Source organism: Nannobrachium achirus, assembly GCF_963921795.1.
Source record: "Nannobrachium achirus genome assembly, chromosome: 9".
NCBI classification, from domain to species: domain Eukaryota; kingdom Metazoa; phylum Chordata; class Actinopteri; order Myctophiformes; family Myctophidae; genus Nannobrachium; species Nannobrachium achirus.
Window position 1 is genome coordinate 43,173,611 of NC_137818.1, and position 18,489 is coordinate 43,192,099.

At 40.0% G+C, this 18,489-nt stretch overlaps 1 protein-coding gene across 1 annotated transcript; it reads left to right on the forward strand.

The window, feature by feature from the left end:
- Positions 1-7,196: 7,196 nt before the first annotated feature.
- Positions 7,197-16,728, forward strand: LOC308291601 (mitochondrial carrier homolog 1-like). The gene is made up of 12 exons (XM_080733655.1): positions 7,197-7,331; positions 8,376-8,460; positions 8,560-8,666; positions 9,119-9,193; positions 9,383-9,440; positions 10,137-10,188; positions 10,959-11,018; positions 11,136-11,229; positions 14,188-14,235; positions 14,329-14,396; positions 14,743-14,818; positions 16,451-16,728. The coding sequence occupies exons 1-12, from the start codon at positions 7,251-7,253 to the stop codon at positions 16,523-16,525; spliced, it is 879 nt and encodes a 292-aa protein (XP_080589781.1). The 5' UTR covers positions 7,197-7,250; the 3' UTR covers positions 16,526-16,728.
- Positions 16,729-18,489: the final 1,761 nt, after the last annotated feature.

Below are 18,489 nucleotides of genomic sequence, written 5' to 3' on the forward strand. Positions count from 1 at the left end.
TAGGCTATATGTACATGACTTTATGGACATTATTTATAGACCAAAGATGAAGATGCAGAATTGAAAAGCTTATTTTTATAGGCATGTGTAAATTTACCAGAGCTCTGTTTCCTTGCCTAATCCTGTGCGTATTGTTTTTGCTCTCTAGTGCAAATGATAAAACATGGTTTAGGATTGCCTGGAGAAACCATGAGCCTGTTTGATTTAGTATCTGGCCAATCACTGCAAAGCTCGAAGACCTCCTGCTGCAAGATGCTGCTGTCTTCACTTTCACTTGGGCCCTGGGATTGCAGGAGCTAAACCTCTTATTTGTAACTTCAGAATCAGAATGTTTTGGTTGGATGTAGAATGTTCTGCTGGTATTGGAAGTAATTTTAGACATTTCATATCCATTTTGTGTGCTGTCCTTGGCCCATACATGTAAAATAAACCAAATGAACTCATTGGACTGATGGAAAGCCGTGGGACACCTTCTCTGAGTGGCAGCTTATGTCATCTCTTTCATTCGCTCAGTGACTCATGTTACTGATAGTAGGGTCTCAACCTGAGGTTCTGTGACCATCCTCTGGGAAGGATGGTTTGATGATTGATTTGACCTCTATGGACACTTTATAAAAGATTTAGCTCCCAGGTCCCTCGCAGAAATGCCAGCAAAATGTTTGACAGCTAGGGTAATTTTCAGTCTCATTCACTTACAATACACTACACTATAAAGGCAAAAATGACTCCCAAAAACCTGCTTTAAGTGGGATGTGAGGGGTAAAAATAGGGGTGTTTAATTATTCTGAATCCATTGGAAGCATTTGTTTTGCATGAAAAACATTCCTTGGACTAAGAACGGCCAACAAATCTATGGTTTAGTGATGAGTCATCAATTTTCACAGTCTTTTGGGGTCCATTCCTTGGGCTTTTGGGGCCCAAGGAATGTTTTCATGCAAAACAAATGCTTCCAATGGATTCAGAGTAATTAAACACCCCTATTTTGACCCCTCACATCCCACTTAAAGCAGATATTTTGGGAGTCATTTTTGCCTTTATAGTGTAGTGTATAGTAAGTGAATGAGACTGAAAATTACCCTAGCTGTCAAACATTTTGCTGGCATTTCTGCGAGGGACATGGGGTCTAAATCTTTTATAAAGGGTCCATAGAGGTCAAATCAATCATCAAACCATCCTTCCCAGAGGATGGTCACAGAACCTCAGGTTGAGACCCTACTATGACATGTGTGGACAGCAATATTGGGAGGCAGTCTTGCCTTGCCTCATGGGACCCTGCATCATGTTATGATTTCAAGCCTTGGTTCAGTTTAACTGCTCCATATGCACTATAGGCAGGCCTGGTTTCTTTGATACGCTCATATGCTGGAAGTGCTGTGTTTTACTGTAATACACAGAGGAGCCTTCAGCCTTGAAGAAATCAATGCAGCCAAATCACAAACTGAGGGACGTAGCATGATGGCTTGTGTATACAGCTACAGTGGCCAGTATTATGTTTATTAACCACTTTCAAACTGTCCCTTGGGCATGTCATTATAGAGGTATTATATAATCTCAAAAACAGAGTAGTTGTGAACTTCAGATATTTCAGTTATTTTTTAAATAGGGCTTATTAATTGACAGACAAATAAAACACAGGAGGCTTCTATGCAAAAAAAATATCATAATCACATTCGGAAAACAAAATAAAAACTAATATTTACAGTAAAAAGGTCAAGGGAAGGTCAAGGGGAGGTAAGGATAGTCTTTGTCTTTTTTACCAATTTTGAGTTCCAGCCACTGTAAGTGACTTTTCAGAGCTGTTTTAAAGGAGGGTGGGGATTTACACTCTTTAAGGCCGTCTGTAGGGCATTCCACATTTCTGTGGTTAAGTGGTTAATTACAGTGCATATTTTGACATGTTTGTGGCACAGGGTGATTGATGTTCAACCTGTGCAAGTCCCACATTTGTAACTTTTGTGACAATCCTTAATCTCAGCAGTACAATGCCCTGTGTGTCCTTCAGAATACATTGGAATTCTTTAGTACGGCCACCAAGGAACTTTGAAACACAAGACTTTGATACAAATTAGTTCCGCTGCCCTTTGGCAATTAAGATATGCAAATGTGATGGATAAGCAGTGTCTGAAACTCCTCGTTGCCAGCGGGGGTCACACAACCTTATAAGCCACTCTATTCTAGACATGCAAGAGACTACCAATAATGAATATTGACCCAGACAAAGGAATGTTGATAGATAGCATAAAAGACTTGACGGATGGGAGTTAGTTATAGAGGCCTCTATCACAACTTGTGTGGTTCAAGAGTGTACTTATGCTAGCTGAGAAAGCCATCAACTTTTATATAGTCTCTCTCAAATTCTCAGATTCACTGTTTCATATTCAAGAAGCGCACCAACAGACACCCCCACCCCCACCCTTGATACATCAGTTAAACCAGTGCTATTGCATTAGATTATAATCTAATCTATTACCAAGTGGCCACTACAGCTGGTGAGCTAATCAGATCACCAGCTCCACTTGGTCAGTCATGCAAAAACACACCCTTTTATTTATTTTATTTTTAAAAGGTAATTTTATATAAGGTTATGCAGGTTAGACTTAGAGGGTGTTCTAAGAACTCAAGATGTGTTTTCATCATACAGACGTGTTTTGAGGGAAGTCATTCTTAGAAATGTTTGACTTTTGTCAAGAAATATCTGAGCAGTCTCCTTTATAGTGATTCTTCAAATTGTCTCTCAAGATGCTTTATATCAATTCTTCCTGTAGACATTTCATTATGCATAGCACAGTGCAAACATCACTGAAGACTTGAATTTGCATCTCTCAGATAAGATTAAAGGGTGCACTCTCCATGCAAACTCTGTCAAGAGAGTTATGTTTGCAATTATTGGAAATCACAGCCATGCATGATCTAGTAAGTCATTTTCATCATTTGCATATTGTTTACTCGCTCTGTGACCCAGACCTGAACCTGGCGATGAACCCTCTGGCCTCAATACTAGGTGAACTTTGACCCCCATAGCACTGTTCTATCCAGGTTATTCAGTGACCTCTAGCCAATAAAGCATAAAGGCGTTAGCATAATACTGTAAATCAGAGTCTGGAAAAATGATGCCCCTCTTAATCAATAGCATATGGAAGGAAAGGAACAAGCTAATTAAATTGAGCCATGGAAAATCTAACTTGACTGGCTCAATTCTCTCTTCAAATAAAAACAGGGACATTTATTAGTATGTTAGTGAGCAGAATTAATTTGAAAAGTCGGACGTGGTGGAACATACAGCTTCAAGCTTTGGCACCACTGTTCATTTCAAACCCTCTTCAATCAATAAACACATTTCTAAGGAGTATTAGAATTTGACTGTGGAACAATAACAGTCAGTAATCACAGTCCAAAAGCAATTTACTGTACCAAATAAAAGACAACATTGTTTACCATTGTGGAGCATTGGCAAACTCTTTACATGGCTGATCTGTATTCATAAATGCAATTTGATTTGAGTGAAATTGTTTATGCTGTTCAATAATCATTTATTTTATGTAACCCACACCCGCTCAAATTGTATAGCAGAAGTTCACAAGGCATCACACTGCCACACATTGTGAGCTTAGATCAGCATATACCGGTATATAACTCAGGCTTGTATCCTCTGTAGACAGACACAAATGTTGATGTAGAACTGCAACAGAATCGACAGCAACAGAAATCAGCATGGGCTATTGATTCTTGAATGATGTATATTATGTCAGTCAGTGAGGGACCGGTTTTTATGGTCATCCAATTGACAGCATGGAAAAGGGATGTAGATTGAAAGCAGTGACAGCCATGATGATTGTAAATCATCTTGACCCACAGGCCACCACCCACAAGCTGTATTGTGGCTGTGTGTGTGTGTGTGTGTGTGTGTGTGTGTGTGTGTGTGTGTGTGTGTGTGTGTGTGTGTGTGTGTGTGCGCGCGCGCGTGCGTGCGTGCGTGTGTGTTAGTGTGTGGTGTGGGTGTGTATGGTTGGAATATATGTGTGGCCTTATATTTGTCTGAATACAGTTCAAGGTCGACACTTCTCTATCACATCGCTGCTTTATCTAACTAGGCAAACAGGTATCAATGTGATATATTATATAGCAAAGGTGGCATGTGATATTTTTTATTAAATATTAGGCTACTATACAGTGTTTGATCAGTAACAGGACTCAGGAGTCTTCCTTGTCTCTCCTGCTTTTTAGAAAACAGATAATACATTTTCAGGTGAGGATACCAATGTTATTCAATCTGGAGAAAGAACTCACAGGAAAAAGGATAAACAAGTGAAATTGGAAGTTATGACAAATAAATGAGCAGACAAAATTGGAACTGGAACATTACAAATTTGAAGCGGATAAATAGGCTACTCTTGTGGCAAAAATGTGGCCACCCACTTGAAAATGTATTTTCTTTCTATTAACAGACACTTTTGTATCAATCTGGCTAACCGTCGTCAAAGAAAAGGGAGCGCCCTCTCTGTCTGTTCCTCTTGCGTAGTATCAGAGTCTGTCTTGAGAGAAGGGCCGTAACTAATGATTATCCCATCCTATAACTATTAATTGAAGCCAAGACCCATGGGGCCCTGAGTCGCATGACAAGGGTCTCAGAGCACATGGTTGGTTCTACACTTAACTACTTCCCCTGCCGTTACTGTAATTGCATGATGTACAGTTGTACAAAACAACATTTTTCAGTAGAACTGCCGATCCAACCAATATGCCCATAAAAGGGGACAAGGACCGAGAGATACAGAGATCTCCATATATTGGCACATATGCGTTTTACATCACACTGACATGCTTGGACCTAGTCCTACTGATGGGCGTAAAAGGTACATGGACCGACACATACTGACTTGCACAGACGCATGTCTGAGCCATGGGGTCTCACAGCACACTGTTGGTTCTACAGACAGGATCTCCATATATGGGGCGATCCAACCAATATGCCCATATCTCCATATACATGGATCTCCATATAAGGTAAATGATAAATGGTGCATTTTAGTGCCTTTATCCAAGGCGCTTTACATAGATTGTGCATTACATTCACACGTGACATTCATACACCGATGGCGTAGGAAACCATGCAAGTCACCAACCAACTCACCGGGAGCAACTATATGGGTATCAGGGATCTCCATATATGGGTATAAAAGGGACAAGGACAGAATTCATTTGAAATTGACAATTGATGACATCAGGGATCTCCATATATGGGCATAAAAGGGATTGTATGATGTCAGATGTCATAGAGTCATAGGTCTATGACACACGGACTGAAAAGGACTTCTCCAACTATCTCCTTGCTTTAGGGGACGGAAAGCTCACACACAAGGACACAGAAGTTCAGATCCAAATTCCACCACAACACTTGGTTAATGATCTGAAGAATACTCTGATTTCATACACCTTTCCTGACCTGAAAAATAGATGTATCGACAAAGACAACCTTCTCAAAGGCACTGTATACACTCCTCTGAACAATGACATCTGAGAAATCAACAACATATGCTTGGCTGAATTCCCTACAGAAGACAAAAGAATTACGTGCCTGTGGAATTCCTCAATTCACTGACACCCTCTGGAATCTCTGATCATAACCTCAAGTAGAAAGTAGACGCTCCAGTCATGCTGCTTAGAAACCTGCAAGCAGGTCCCCCTCTCAAGAATGGCACTAATGGTGGTATAACTGCAAATGATGGACAAAGTCATTGAGTGTGAATTGCAGCAGGCACAAACAGGGGTGAAACAATCTTCCTCCCAAGAATACCTCACTATGACAGAGCTTCCCTTCACCTTCATTAGATGACAGTTCCCTATCTGCTTAGTTTTCTCTGTTACAGTATACCATCAATAAGGGTCAGGGCCAAGAGAATGAATGAGTTGGCATCTACTTGCCTCAACCTGTGTTCGCTCATGGCCAACTCTACTTTAATAATTCTTTGGGAAATGGAACACAATTAATACAGTAAAAGATTATTAAAAATAAATGAAAAAGGTTATCGAACACGGCCTGCTCACGTTTTAGGAGGTTAGTATGAGTCACCAGAAAAAATAGGGTGTTTTTAATGGGCACGTACCTTTTAGGCGAAGCCCGAACTGGCGAAGTGGGGAAATGTCCGATACCGTAGCGATCTGGCGAACGTCTTCTGGACAGGACGTTTATCGTGCGCTTGCCCAGGCCTTACGGCCTGGGCATAAATATAACGATTGCATTCACCACGGCTTCGTAACTCGCGCGGCGCTCCGCCGGCCGCACGGCCCTGGCCCGCTCTTCGCGGCCACTCGCGCCTGCGGCGCTCGGGGGCGAAGAGCAGGACCAAGGTCCGCTGGCCTTCGCGCCGCTTGCAGTGTCGTGGACAATCGATTCGCCAGATCGCTACGGTAGGAGACAAATCCCCACTTCGCCAGTTCGGGCTTCGCCAGAACAGGACTTTCCCGTTTTTAATTAATTTATCAGGGTTAAAATGGAGTTGTTGAAGTTACAATGGGTGTGTATGGGGAGGCGTCCTGCAGGAGGAGGGTCTGATAACATTTACATCAAATATCTAAATAGGCCTACTTAATCAATCAAATTAAAATCTGTTCAGGGTGTCCATAAAAGCCTGATTAGACAATAAAAGGACCAAATGTTTTTTTTAAAGTGAAATATCCCTTTACTTTAATCATTTTAGGACCATGGACATTTATAGGTGGCGCTGGTTGTAGGACTAATGTCTCATAGGTCTACTGCTTGGACTATTTGGTTGGTTATTGTTTATTTTTTCTCTAATCTATGACCATTTTGTCAGGACTGTACAGTAAGCCTACTGTAAGTAAGTCACCTTTATTGTTGTAACTGCCATTGACAGTTGAATTTCCATGTTTAAAAGTCCATCCGAACCGTCGGTCCATCCAAGTATTTTTTTTTTTTTTCTTTTTTGTGTGATGAAGTAACGGTATTTAAATGACGTAGCTTGTAATTCCCACATGACTGGAACGCATCACGAGCTCATCATCGGCCCCTGTGTTTTGGATTCGTTGATCACGTGACGCGTCGTGTTGTTTTGCGCATCCCCTGCGCCGCTCAGCTTCGTTTGAGAGAAGGAGGATAGGGAGGAAAGAAGGCTGTTTATTTTCTCCTACCGTAGAATATGACCACACCGGAGGAGAACGTATCTGATGAAACTGGGAGTCCAATCGACCCCCAGTTCGAACGGGACGTGGCACCACCGTCACACGTGGATATGGACACCGCGATCGTGCTGCTGGGAGCCGGGGTGACAGCGATCACCCACCCGCTCCTCTATGTTAAACTGTTAATCCAGGTAGATGAGACGGAACCGAACCGTTATGTTGTTATGATGAACCCTGCATACAGCTCTGAACACCCTGGCCCTGGCCATTGCTTTGGTCTTCAGTGTAACGTTAGACAACGTTTCTGGAGATGATGATACATTGGTTAATACATAGACAAAAGTAGGCCTATTTGCAACATTTCAATCTGATTATAGGCTATAAATGGACCTGAATTGCACCACACTAGACATTATTCTTGTTTAATATATTCATTCTACAGTACTTTTACCTGATAGTTTATTTTATTTATACAATTCTGACCAGCTACCCAGTGACCACTTAATAAAGTTGATATTTTCTATCAAATGTTATCTTTTTTAATCTTTCACGTAGGCCTAATACTCTATTTTAGATATTTATAGACTACCTTGTTAGTTGATAATCTGCTCTATATTGCAACATACCAATTAGGCCACTTACAGACAGTACATTATAGGATTATCGTGGCATTTTAACTCAGATTAATAAGAAGTTTGCCTGATTGCTATAACAGCTCCCAGACAAGCAATACATTTTGTATATGCAGCCAAACCAAGACCCCAGCAGCAGGCAGCTGGTATTCATTCATTTATAGATAGTTAGATAGATAGATTTTTTTTTTATTATAGTGTCCTGCACCACATGGTGCCCAGCCCGCACTGGTTTACACGACACTCACAAAATATACATGGAATTTACATACACCAAGGTACACCACAAACAAAATACTAAATAATAAATGTAGTGATTGTACAAGCTGTGTTGCCTGGTTAAAACCAGACCGAAAAACAAGTGTGTGAAAGAGTCTGGCAACGCCAGGCAACAAGCTGTGAGTTAAGGATACAATGTTCTCCAATGCAACTGCCATGGCTTCTCTTTCTCTGTGAATTTTGCTAAAACAAAAACTTCCTTATTGAACACTGAACAGCCAACCTAACATAACATTCAGACATCCCAAACAAATCTGGATTTTTGTCTTGCATTTTTTCAAATGAAAGAATTTCTTAAATCATTATATGTGCTTTTGATTCCAGGTGGGCCACGAGCCTCTTCCTCCAACTGTGGGCGCCACCATGTTTGGCAGGAAGGTCCTGTACCTTCCTGGATTCTTCGCCTATGGTAAGTGGAGTTGGATGTTGACATGACATGTATTGTTAAAGTATTATGTCAGTTCAGGGGAGCTGACAGAAGGTGACTTGACCGTGTGTTCTCGCTCAGCACAGTATATTGTGAGAGTGGATGGAAAGAAAGGACTCTTCCGTGGCCTCTCCCCACGCATCGTTTCCAGTGCCATCTCCACCATTGTCAGAAGCAAAGTTAAAAAGGTAAACATAACAACGTTTGACTAAGATTATACCCAACTGTCTAAGGTAGTGTTGTAAATCACCTTTTTCTTTTCCAAAAGAAAGGGGGGAAAGGTCATTGTATTTCATTTCATTTTTATCTGTTACTCCTAGAAAAGATTGTGTTTTTATTTAAGTATAACAAAGAATTGCTTCAACACTGATTAGCAAAGTATTACATTACTGATATCTATCGCCTGTTCGTTTGTTAGCAAAATAGATTTGTAGATTTTATTGTTTACTTTCATGGCATTCCTGATCTGGCTCAGAGTTGTATATCGTTGTATTATATAGTTGTCAATCATCAACAATCATCAAGTAATATTTCATGATCATGACAGCCCTAACCATCAACACATTAAAGATGTGTATTCAACTGTGCCAGGACCTTTTCAAATAAATGTAACTGAACATTGTGTATGTTTCCTCCGCAGGCCATGCCATCGCAGGTGGAACAAGTGTCCTGTAGAGATGACTTAAAGACGTCACTCAAAAAAGTGGTCAAAGAGGTGCGATGTCATAACTTCTATTACACTGTCTGAAGCACTTTCCCCCTTTAATGTGTCTAATTTGAATAGTATGAAGCTAGATGGCTAATTTTCTACACTTTTTGCTAAGCCAAAAAAAATAAAATTCTTAATGTATATTTTGTTGCACATGCTTTCATTATTTCCACCTTTCCCTTTGTGTCTCTTCAGACCTCACATGAGATGGTGATCCAGTGCCTGTCCAGAATAGCCACTCATCCATGTCATGGTATATACTCAAGCTGTCTCTGTTTCCTTGTCTTTGAGATAATGTTCTGCTTTTTCCTTCTGGCTCCATTGACCTACTGATACTGTATAAACAGCTATAGGTAAAATGTTACATTACAAATTACATAAAAGAATGTAGAGTAATAACATTACATTGCAGTTGCTGGATGGTGTAGGGACAAACATCTGATCTAGGTTTATATGGAGGACTGTCATCAATACTACAGTCAAATCCTGAGTGTACAAATGTAACCAACTGGACCATTAGACCCCTCAGGGAGTGTACATTTTACACTATATTTTATAGTGTACCGCAGTGGTTCTCAAACTTGGGGTCGGGACCCCAAGTGGGGTCCCCAAATTATTTTGTGGGGTCCCCAGATGATTAGCTTAATGTAAAAGAAATGTCTCATTCAACAGTAAACAAACCAACATAAGTGTATACAGGGTATCTTCACATTTATAAAGTGACAATTTAAGGATTTTCAAGACCATTTTAACAACAAACTGGCCAAAATGTCAAATATTAAGTAAGCAAGAGGCGAGCGAACATTGTGAAAATACCAGATCTACATGCTCACAACGCCTCGCGTTCAGTTTTAATAGCGATGCGGCTTGTTTCGTCCAGGTGGATATGACAGATATTAACAGTAAACATAAGAACTGACTGGTATCTCATTGTGCATTTGTTTTTCAGTTATCTCTGTGCGTTGCATGGCTCAGTTTATAGGCAGAGAGACCAAATACGGGTAAGACCCAGTTTGATTATGACAGTGATTCCCAACCTGTGGGTCAGGATGTTACAAGTGGACGCGCAAATAACGTTTTAATGATATTATAACATACAATATTATGTAAAAATTTAAATACTACATGAGTTCCATTGATCTTAGCCCGGAACACAATCAATTGATTGATCATTAAAATAAACACTCATTTAAAATGCACGGCTGCCATGTGAAGGGGTCAGATGGGTGGGCTGCGAACACTTTTAAGATTTTCAAGTTGGGCCCTGATTCAGAAGAGGTTGAGAACCATTGGATTATGAGCTCAGATTAAACTGTGCTAACTGCTAAGTACACCGGTCTCAACAGAACTAGTGCAAAACAAAATAAACAGAACCTTTGAATTTGGATGTTGAAGGATGTCTATATGTGCTGTAGGGATATGTGCGTGCCATATCTGGATATGTACTGTACAGTACAGCATGTGCATAGTGCACAATATTGTGTAATATGTGTTCATATCCAGTAGGTGTCACTGCAGAGTGCAAACAGGTCTCCTTTGTCCAGTCAAATCCAATTCTCATCTTGCAATGTCACCCACCATAAAGTAGCTACTGTACCTGTTATCTATGTATCTAGCCTTGTTTGTGCTTGCTGGATGAATGTGCTATATAAATAAAGATTGATATACATTGATATTATTAGAATTGGTTTTATCTAACATATAATATAAATGCATGATATGATGGCGTGTCTGATCATTCTTGTATATTTCTGGGCTCTATACACTGCAGTGGTTTGTTCAGCTGTATTTCCAAGATCTTTGAAGAGGAAGGTGTTGCAGGATTCTTTGTGTGAGTAATTTATTTTATAATGTCACAATTCCTTAGATTGGTGCTCTAATACAACAACAGTGAAAAATGTGTGACTATATGGTGGACTTTGTGTTGTGGGTTTGTGTGTGTCTGCAGTGGTGTTGTACCCCATGTCCTAGGAGAGGTCATCTTCTTGTGGGGCTGTAATCTCCTTGCTCACTTCATCAACTCCTACGCCGTAGACGACAATGTAAGTCTAGAACCACTGTTTCCTAAGCCCAATTTATACTTTGTGATGGTGTCTTAACTCATTGAGTGCCTATCCCGAATATGTTCGGGATATATTATCGCATACCAGAGTGCCTATCCCGAACATGTTCGGGATATTAAAAAAAAAAAAAAAAAAAAATTGTTTTTTTATTTTTTTTTATTTTATTTTTGGACCCCATCAAATCTAGTGAACATGATTTCAATCGCGATTTTGCATGTTCCACCCCCATACAACCCCATCTAACATACAGGGCAGCCATGTTTGTTTACATAACATGTAAAACATAATGGCGATTATCTCAAGAATGCCTGAACGGATTTCCAATCGGATTTTTTTGTTTGAAAGCTGTGAACAAACTGCACAAATCCACTTCAATGCAATCCAGGATTGCATTGGATTTTTTAGAGCTCATTCTTCTCTGTTTTTTTCCCATGCATGAGGTGTGCAAGGTTTAATCATGGCTAAGTTGACGAAAATAAGGCTTCTAAAATGCTTGGTAACCAATAGCTAACTTCAAGCTAACTTCATCCTCTTCCTGTACATGCACAAAGGAAAGTGTTCAGGCAAGTCATGGCTGCAGGGCTTCTGCATATACCAGCATATCTCTATGGGATTTTCTATGGCCACTGGGCGCCCTCTAGTGGTGAACGGGGTGGCACTCAAAGAGTTAAATAAAAAAAATAACATAATCACTAGGGGTGTGTATCCATCCCCTACAAGGCGATTCGATACGTATCCGATACATGGGCTAACGATTCGATTCGGAAACGATACGGCTTACATACAGAACGATTCGATACGATTCGATTTGGTACAATTTCGATACGATTTCGATTTTGTGGAATTTGATTCGATTCGATCCGATTCGATTCGATTCAATCCGATTCGATGCGATACGGTGTGATCTGATACTTACGTTTAATGAAACATACATTTTCCATTTTTAATTAAGAAACTTGATCTATAAAGTAGCATGGCTGACCTTCAAATAATGGATATCTCATAAAAGACCAAGGAATAACAGAAAATTGTAAAGAAAGATGGATGACAAATCATTTTAGTATCATGTCATTGTTGTGTTCATTCTAAATAGACACAGACATGTAGATACAAAAAATAATTAATGTAAACTACAAAGCCTACTGACATGGTTTGAAAATCTGTCTCACACACCCATTTCTAAGAGCTTCACTTTAGCAGTTACAGTTGGTCAGGTGGAGAAATATAAAACAAACACACAAAAGGCCTGGCCCTTCAGGCTTCAGTACAGTGCAATAATTGTACTTTGCAAAGCTGCTATAATAACACTGAAAAACTAAAATACATCCTCACCAATGCCACAGATCAGATCAATCCTCAGCAATGCCACAGATCAGATCACCAAATAAAACTAGTAAAAGAGCCTGCTGTTATTCAGTCAATAAGATCATTTCAAAGAGATCCACTTTACAACAGTAACAACAGCAGTATAAAGTAAGTGCAACATTTGAAGTCTGGCACACATCATGTCTACTTGTTATCTTATGGCTCTACTGCAGTAGTTCTAAAAAAATCAATGTCAAGGACCCCCAGTTTGACATATGGATCAGGCTCTTGTCTTAAGTTTAAATGGAACCAAATGGACCCATTAGGGTCCATTTGGTTCCATTTGTACACTCCATTGAGTTACACATACCCAAGGGTTCATTAGGGTCCATTTGGTTCCATTTGTACACTCCCCTGCTGAGTTACACATACCCAAGGGTCCATTTTGTTCCTATCATTTTGCAGAGGACCCCCTAGAACTCCCTCAAGGACCCTTGGGGGTCCCCGGACCCCACTTTGAAAACCAATACTCTATAGTCGCCCTTTGCAATAGAAGCTGATGCTGTGATTATTACCTTTGCTGTCGACAAGCGCGGGGACTTCTGATGGTTCTACTGGGAAAAGTGTTATCCAATCCATTACTGTCGCATTCTTATAAAATCCAAACTTGCGTTTCTCCACTGGAATAACCCATAGTGAATAGTGATGGAACTAGTCTACCACGTTGTTGGTTTGTTTACAAGTCGCTGTGTGTCGCACATGCGAGCGTCATACACGCACCAGTGTGCTATGTCGGAAGTAGCAGATCTATACGTTTACAACCCATCCACATGCAACACCCTGTGGGCTTGTAGATCTGCGGCTTCCCGCAGGACAGTGACTGCAGTACGCAGAAACCCAGCTCTAGCGGAGGACAGAGCAGCAGGCAGCTTTTTCTTTTTTTTCTTTCCATTGCTCTGCAGCACTGACTGTGCTAGCAGAGCGCTCCCTTTTGAAGTAATGATTTGTAACAGTAAACGATGAGTAAGTAAGTTCAGAATTTCACAGCAGGTTAATTATTTAATGCTAAAATCCGATTAATCCGATTAATAACTTTAGAACCGATACATCGACCGATACGGCCGCGATTTGGACCGATCCGGGTAAACGCGCATCGATGCGGCCGTATCGCTAGTGTTGAAACCGATAATCGATTCATATCGATTTTTTCCGACACCCTTAATAATCACATTTTCATTATGTATTTTGGCTAATAACAGCCCTGAGACTGACCAAAACAGCACAACATGAAGGGTGATTCGATCCATTCTGCTTGTTTAGGAAAACAAGTTGGTCATATTTACATGCTTTGCTCTAAGGAAAGCCTTATTTCACAGTACTATTATTGGAAGATGAGCTACATACATGTGTTCAACTTGTGAAACTTAATACAAAATGTTGTGGGTTAATACATTACTTAATGTTGTGTTATTAATCTAGACATTATGGGCAAGACAATTCTACAGCAACCCATACCCATCTGGATTTTTAGGAATTCAGTTCAGGACAATTCATTTAAAACATTTTTCATTGTAGTTCAAATCCTTGGTTACTGTTGTGTCTTCACCAGTGCCCTTGCATTTTATTTTTCAGTTCAGCCAAGCCCCAGCGGTGCGAAGCTACACTAAATTTGTAATGGGGGTAAGATTAATGTTAATGTTGAAAATGTATTCAGACAAGTTTTCTACACGATGAATTAGGTACACATCTGAGTTTTTTTTTCTCCTTCTCTAGATTGGAGTGAGTGTATTAACATATCCATTTATGCTAGTAGCAGACCTTATGGCAGTCAACAATTGTGGGTAAGTAGTAGACTCTGTGCAAATGTCTTCTTTTTCTTTTTTACTAATTACAATATGTTCAACCATCTGAATGTAGACTACTGTATGTGCTCCATAAGATAGTACTTTTTTGTACATATTTGTTCTAATACATAAAAATAAATTAGTACCACCATGTTGTTTCCTAGTAGGTTTCCATGTAGGTAGGCCTACTATAATATAATATGTGGTACTTATGCATTTTTTGTGGGTATTCTACTGTAGTACTGTAGGAGACTCAGATTTTGCAGAGAGAATTGTGAATTACATATTGGGAGCAAACATTTCAATGTCAGTGATTTTCTTTATCTATGAAATTCTTTCATAGTTTGGCCGCTGGTCTTCCTCCTAACTCTCCCATATTCAAGTCCTGGCTGCACTGCTGGCATCACCTCAGCCAAAAGGTTCTGTGGCATCATCAGAAGAAATACTGTGTGTGTGTGTGTGTGTGTGTGTGTGTGTGTGTGTGTGTGTGTGTGTGTGTGTGTGTGTGTGTGTGTGTGTGTGTGTGTGTGTGTGTGTGTGTGTGTGTGTGTGTGTGTGTGTGTGTGTGTGTGTGTGTGTGCGGTCTGTCTTGTCATGTCAAGGGATTAATCTATGATTTGTGAAGCAGCATGAAAGAAACGCCCCCACACTAAACGCTGTTTCCTGAACAATTAGCATAATGATGTTTAGGTTTATTGTCTCCACCAGCCGAAGGCTTGGGGGAGAGTATGTTTTCCCCTTCGTCCGTCCGTCCGTGCGTCCGTCCGTGTGTCCTCGCAGTTTGTGTGCAGCTAATCTCAGTCGCCGTTGGCCCGGTCGCTGCCAAAGTGAGCACACACATTCCCTGGATGCCAATCTAGAACCTCTGCCCTACATTTTTCAAATGGGCCTTTTCTAGCGCCACCTAGTGGCCGATGTTCGCAAAACACATTTCTGTGCACTACTCTTACATATTTTGTCCAAAAATCCTACAAATCGGTAGGCAGTATCTCGACAGTCATGTGATCGACACAGATCTGTCCGATTTTGCATATTCCATCCTGATTGGCTAAGATTGGCTTCCAAAGTTTGTAGGATTGAGCCGTTTTGAACAAAATGCCTCAAATCCCAAACGCAAAGTGCAATTATCACGAAATCGCGCACACACGTTCCCACTAGGCCGAGGAAGAAATGCCACTTAATTTTTTTTTAAATCAGCCTCATGGTGGCGCTATAACAGGCCGATTTGTGGTTTTACCTATAACTCCACCGATCAGTTTCAAACTTTGTAAGCGCACTCCTTAGAGGCTAAGGATAAACCTTTGCCCTGCATTTTTCACATCAGCCTTTTATAGCGCCACCTTTGGGCCGACTTATGTAAAACACATTTTTGGATATTACTCCTTGAGATTTTATCCAAAAATCACGCAAATCGGTACACAGTATCTCTATAGTCATGTGGTCAAGTCCGATCTGTCTGATATTTCATATTCCATCCTGATTGGCTAATATTAGCTTCTAAAGTTTGCAGGATTGCTCCGTTTTTGAACAAAATGCTTCAAATCATCAACGCAGCTTGCGATTACCGTGAAATTTGCCACACATATTCCCACTATAGGTCAAGGAACAAATGCTACCTTTTTTCACATTGGCCTGTTATAGCGCCACCAGCAGGTAGACTTTAGCAAAACACATTTTTGGAACACAATGTTTCAAATCATGCATGCAGCGTCCGATTTCCATGAAAGATCTATGGTGAAGAACATATGCCACCCTTTTTACATTGGCCTATTATACAGTAGCTCCACCAGGACACACGGCCTGGTGGAGACCTGTGCTCGAGACCTGTGCTCGGAAGAGCACTGCTTCTAGTTACCACTGTTCTAAGAAGTTGAAGAAATTGCAGATTGGGACTTTAACTTTACACCATTAGGGTTTTATGGAAGATGTTTCTGAAAATCGTTTCTATTGGTTTACTCTCTACTTTACTCTTTAATCTTAAAATAACTAATAACCGAAAATAGCCTGTTAACACTTTGACTTTCTGTTCTGTGTCCACCACTATACTGTAGGGCCATCTGTTCAGAGGATCCAGCTTCTTTTTCCGTCGTGTGCCAATGACAGCCATGGAAGTGACTGAAAACTGACATTGCCACCTGCTGCAAGAGCATGCCACTGATCTCCCTCTTCTCCTGTCTGTCTCAAGAGACCAGCTCCTTCCTTTCCACTAACACTCTACTGCCCACATGTGGATGTACAGTAGCACGAGCAGCAAAATGAGTCTCAAGGAGCATTACTGAACCTTTTTTATTTGCCTTTATTTAAAAATGCGACTTAACGACACGTTAAAACGTAGGCCTCTCAGTTTGACAAATGATATTAAACTTTATTTGTATGCCGCCTTTTGAAACAAAGATTTACGAGATGTACTGCAAAAGAAAATACAGCCAAGATGGAGATAAAAAAATAAAAGAAAAACTACTTCAGGAAATAAGAAGTGTTGAGAGAGGTGATATATAGGACAAGGAATACATAATAAGCAGCATGAAAAGGCCTTCTATGTTTTTAGAAGTGAATTAATGTCACAGAGGTTTGCTAGCCTAAGATGCCCAGGCATGGCGTTCCAAAGCTCCTGTGCCTGCTGAAGAATATTCAATCAGGTTCTAATGAAATGAATAAGATAAATCTTAAGCCTACTAGAGTAGCAGATAAGACAACCTGTCTGAGACACCGCAGAAATTCAGAACTGTTGTGTAGCTTGTTTCTTTTGTTTAATCAACACATCATTAGGCAGCTAAAGGAAAACCAAATGACCTCACAAGTCTGAGGTCACACACCAGAGGCAGCATTATTCCACAATCTTATAAAATGCCATCAGCCCCTTCAGTCATATCAGTGATATATTAAAGGGCATTTGACACCAAGTCTAATGCAAGATGTTTAAGAGACCTCTTCTTTCTAGTAAGATTTTTCAATTTGAAGCCTTCCTGATTCAAGTTTGACGTTACAGTATTTTCTTAATTATTGAGACCAGAAACCATAGAACCATAGCTCAAAGTGCCAGGGATGAACCTACTACATGTGCTTCCCCAATGACTGAGTGTAAATGTGAAGTGCGTATGTTCATGTAATCTTCAGTAGGTTGTATTGCATCACTATAAGGAAAAGCATGAATCTGTTACACTGTAAATCTGTTAATTTAACAGTGTACATTTGTGCACTAATTAATACTGAGGATTTTACTGTGTACACATTTGTTATTTTATTTGAGCACTTTAATTCTGAAGTGTATAGTGTCCAGTGTTTTAACATTTGTTTTCCATTCATATTGCCATGCAACAGCTTTCTTGTGTTTGCTGTCTTAATTACTTTTCATACTGTGCTCTTAGGAAGGGAAAAGTGACCAAGACAAACTATTACAGTTACTGTTGTGTTTAGTCTTAAAGTTATTAATGTTCAAAAATGATCTGACCTCTCTTACATTTGCCTGTATCTGTGTTGTAACCTTGCCTTGTTTTATATAAAATAACAGGATTGTTGTTCAAGTAATTTGTTGGTATTCACATCTTTGTCTAACCGAGTTCACGCTTCAGGAACAGTGATGGAAGATGTCCTAAAACATTTTACTTAAAAGTATCTACCACAATGAATAAATAAACGTCAGGTATTCAAAATTTTAGTAAAAGTACAAAAGTATGGGGACTGCCCATAATTCCAAAGGTTCATTAGTCCTACATCTCATTAGACCGAATTTAGTTAGGGTTACTGAGGTTAGCGTTAAGCATAGTATTCTTAACAGATTCGGACTAATGGTCTGTCGGCGGACCAATGCCATGGGACCCAAAAGTATTGGGATCAAAATATACCAAAGTATAAGTACCAAAGGTACATTTCACAAGGTATCAAATTGTATAAAATCTTTTGAAAATAACAGATCTACAAGCTCTCAACGTGGTGTGACGCAAGCTTGTAGATCAGTTATTTTCAAATGAAGTGTATATAGGGCTTAAGTGGTTTATGCATGTTTTGTAATAATGTTTACCAATAAAGTTTTCAAATAATTGTAGTGGAGTAAAAGCACAATATTTACCTCTGAGATGTAGTGGAGTAC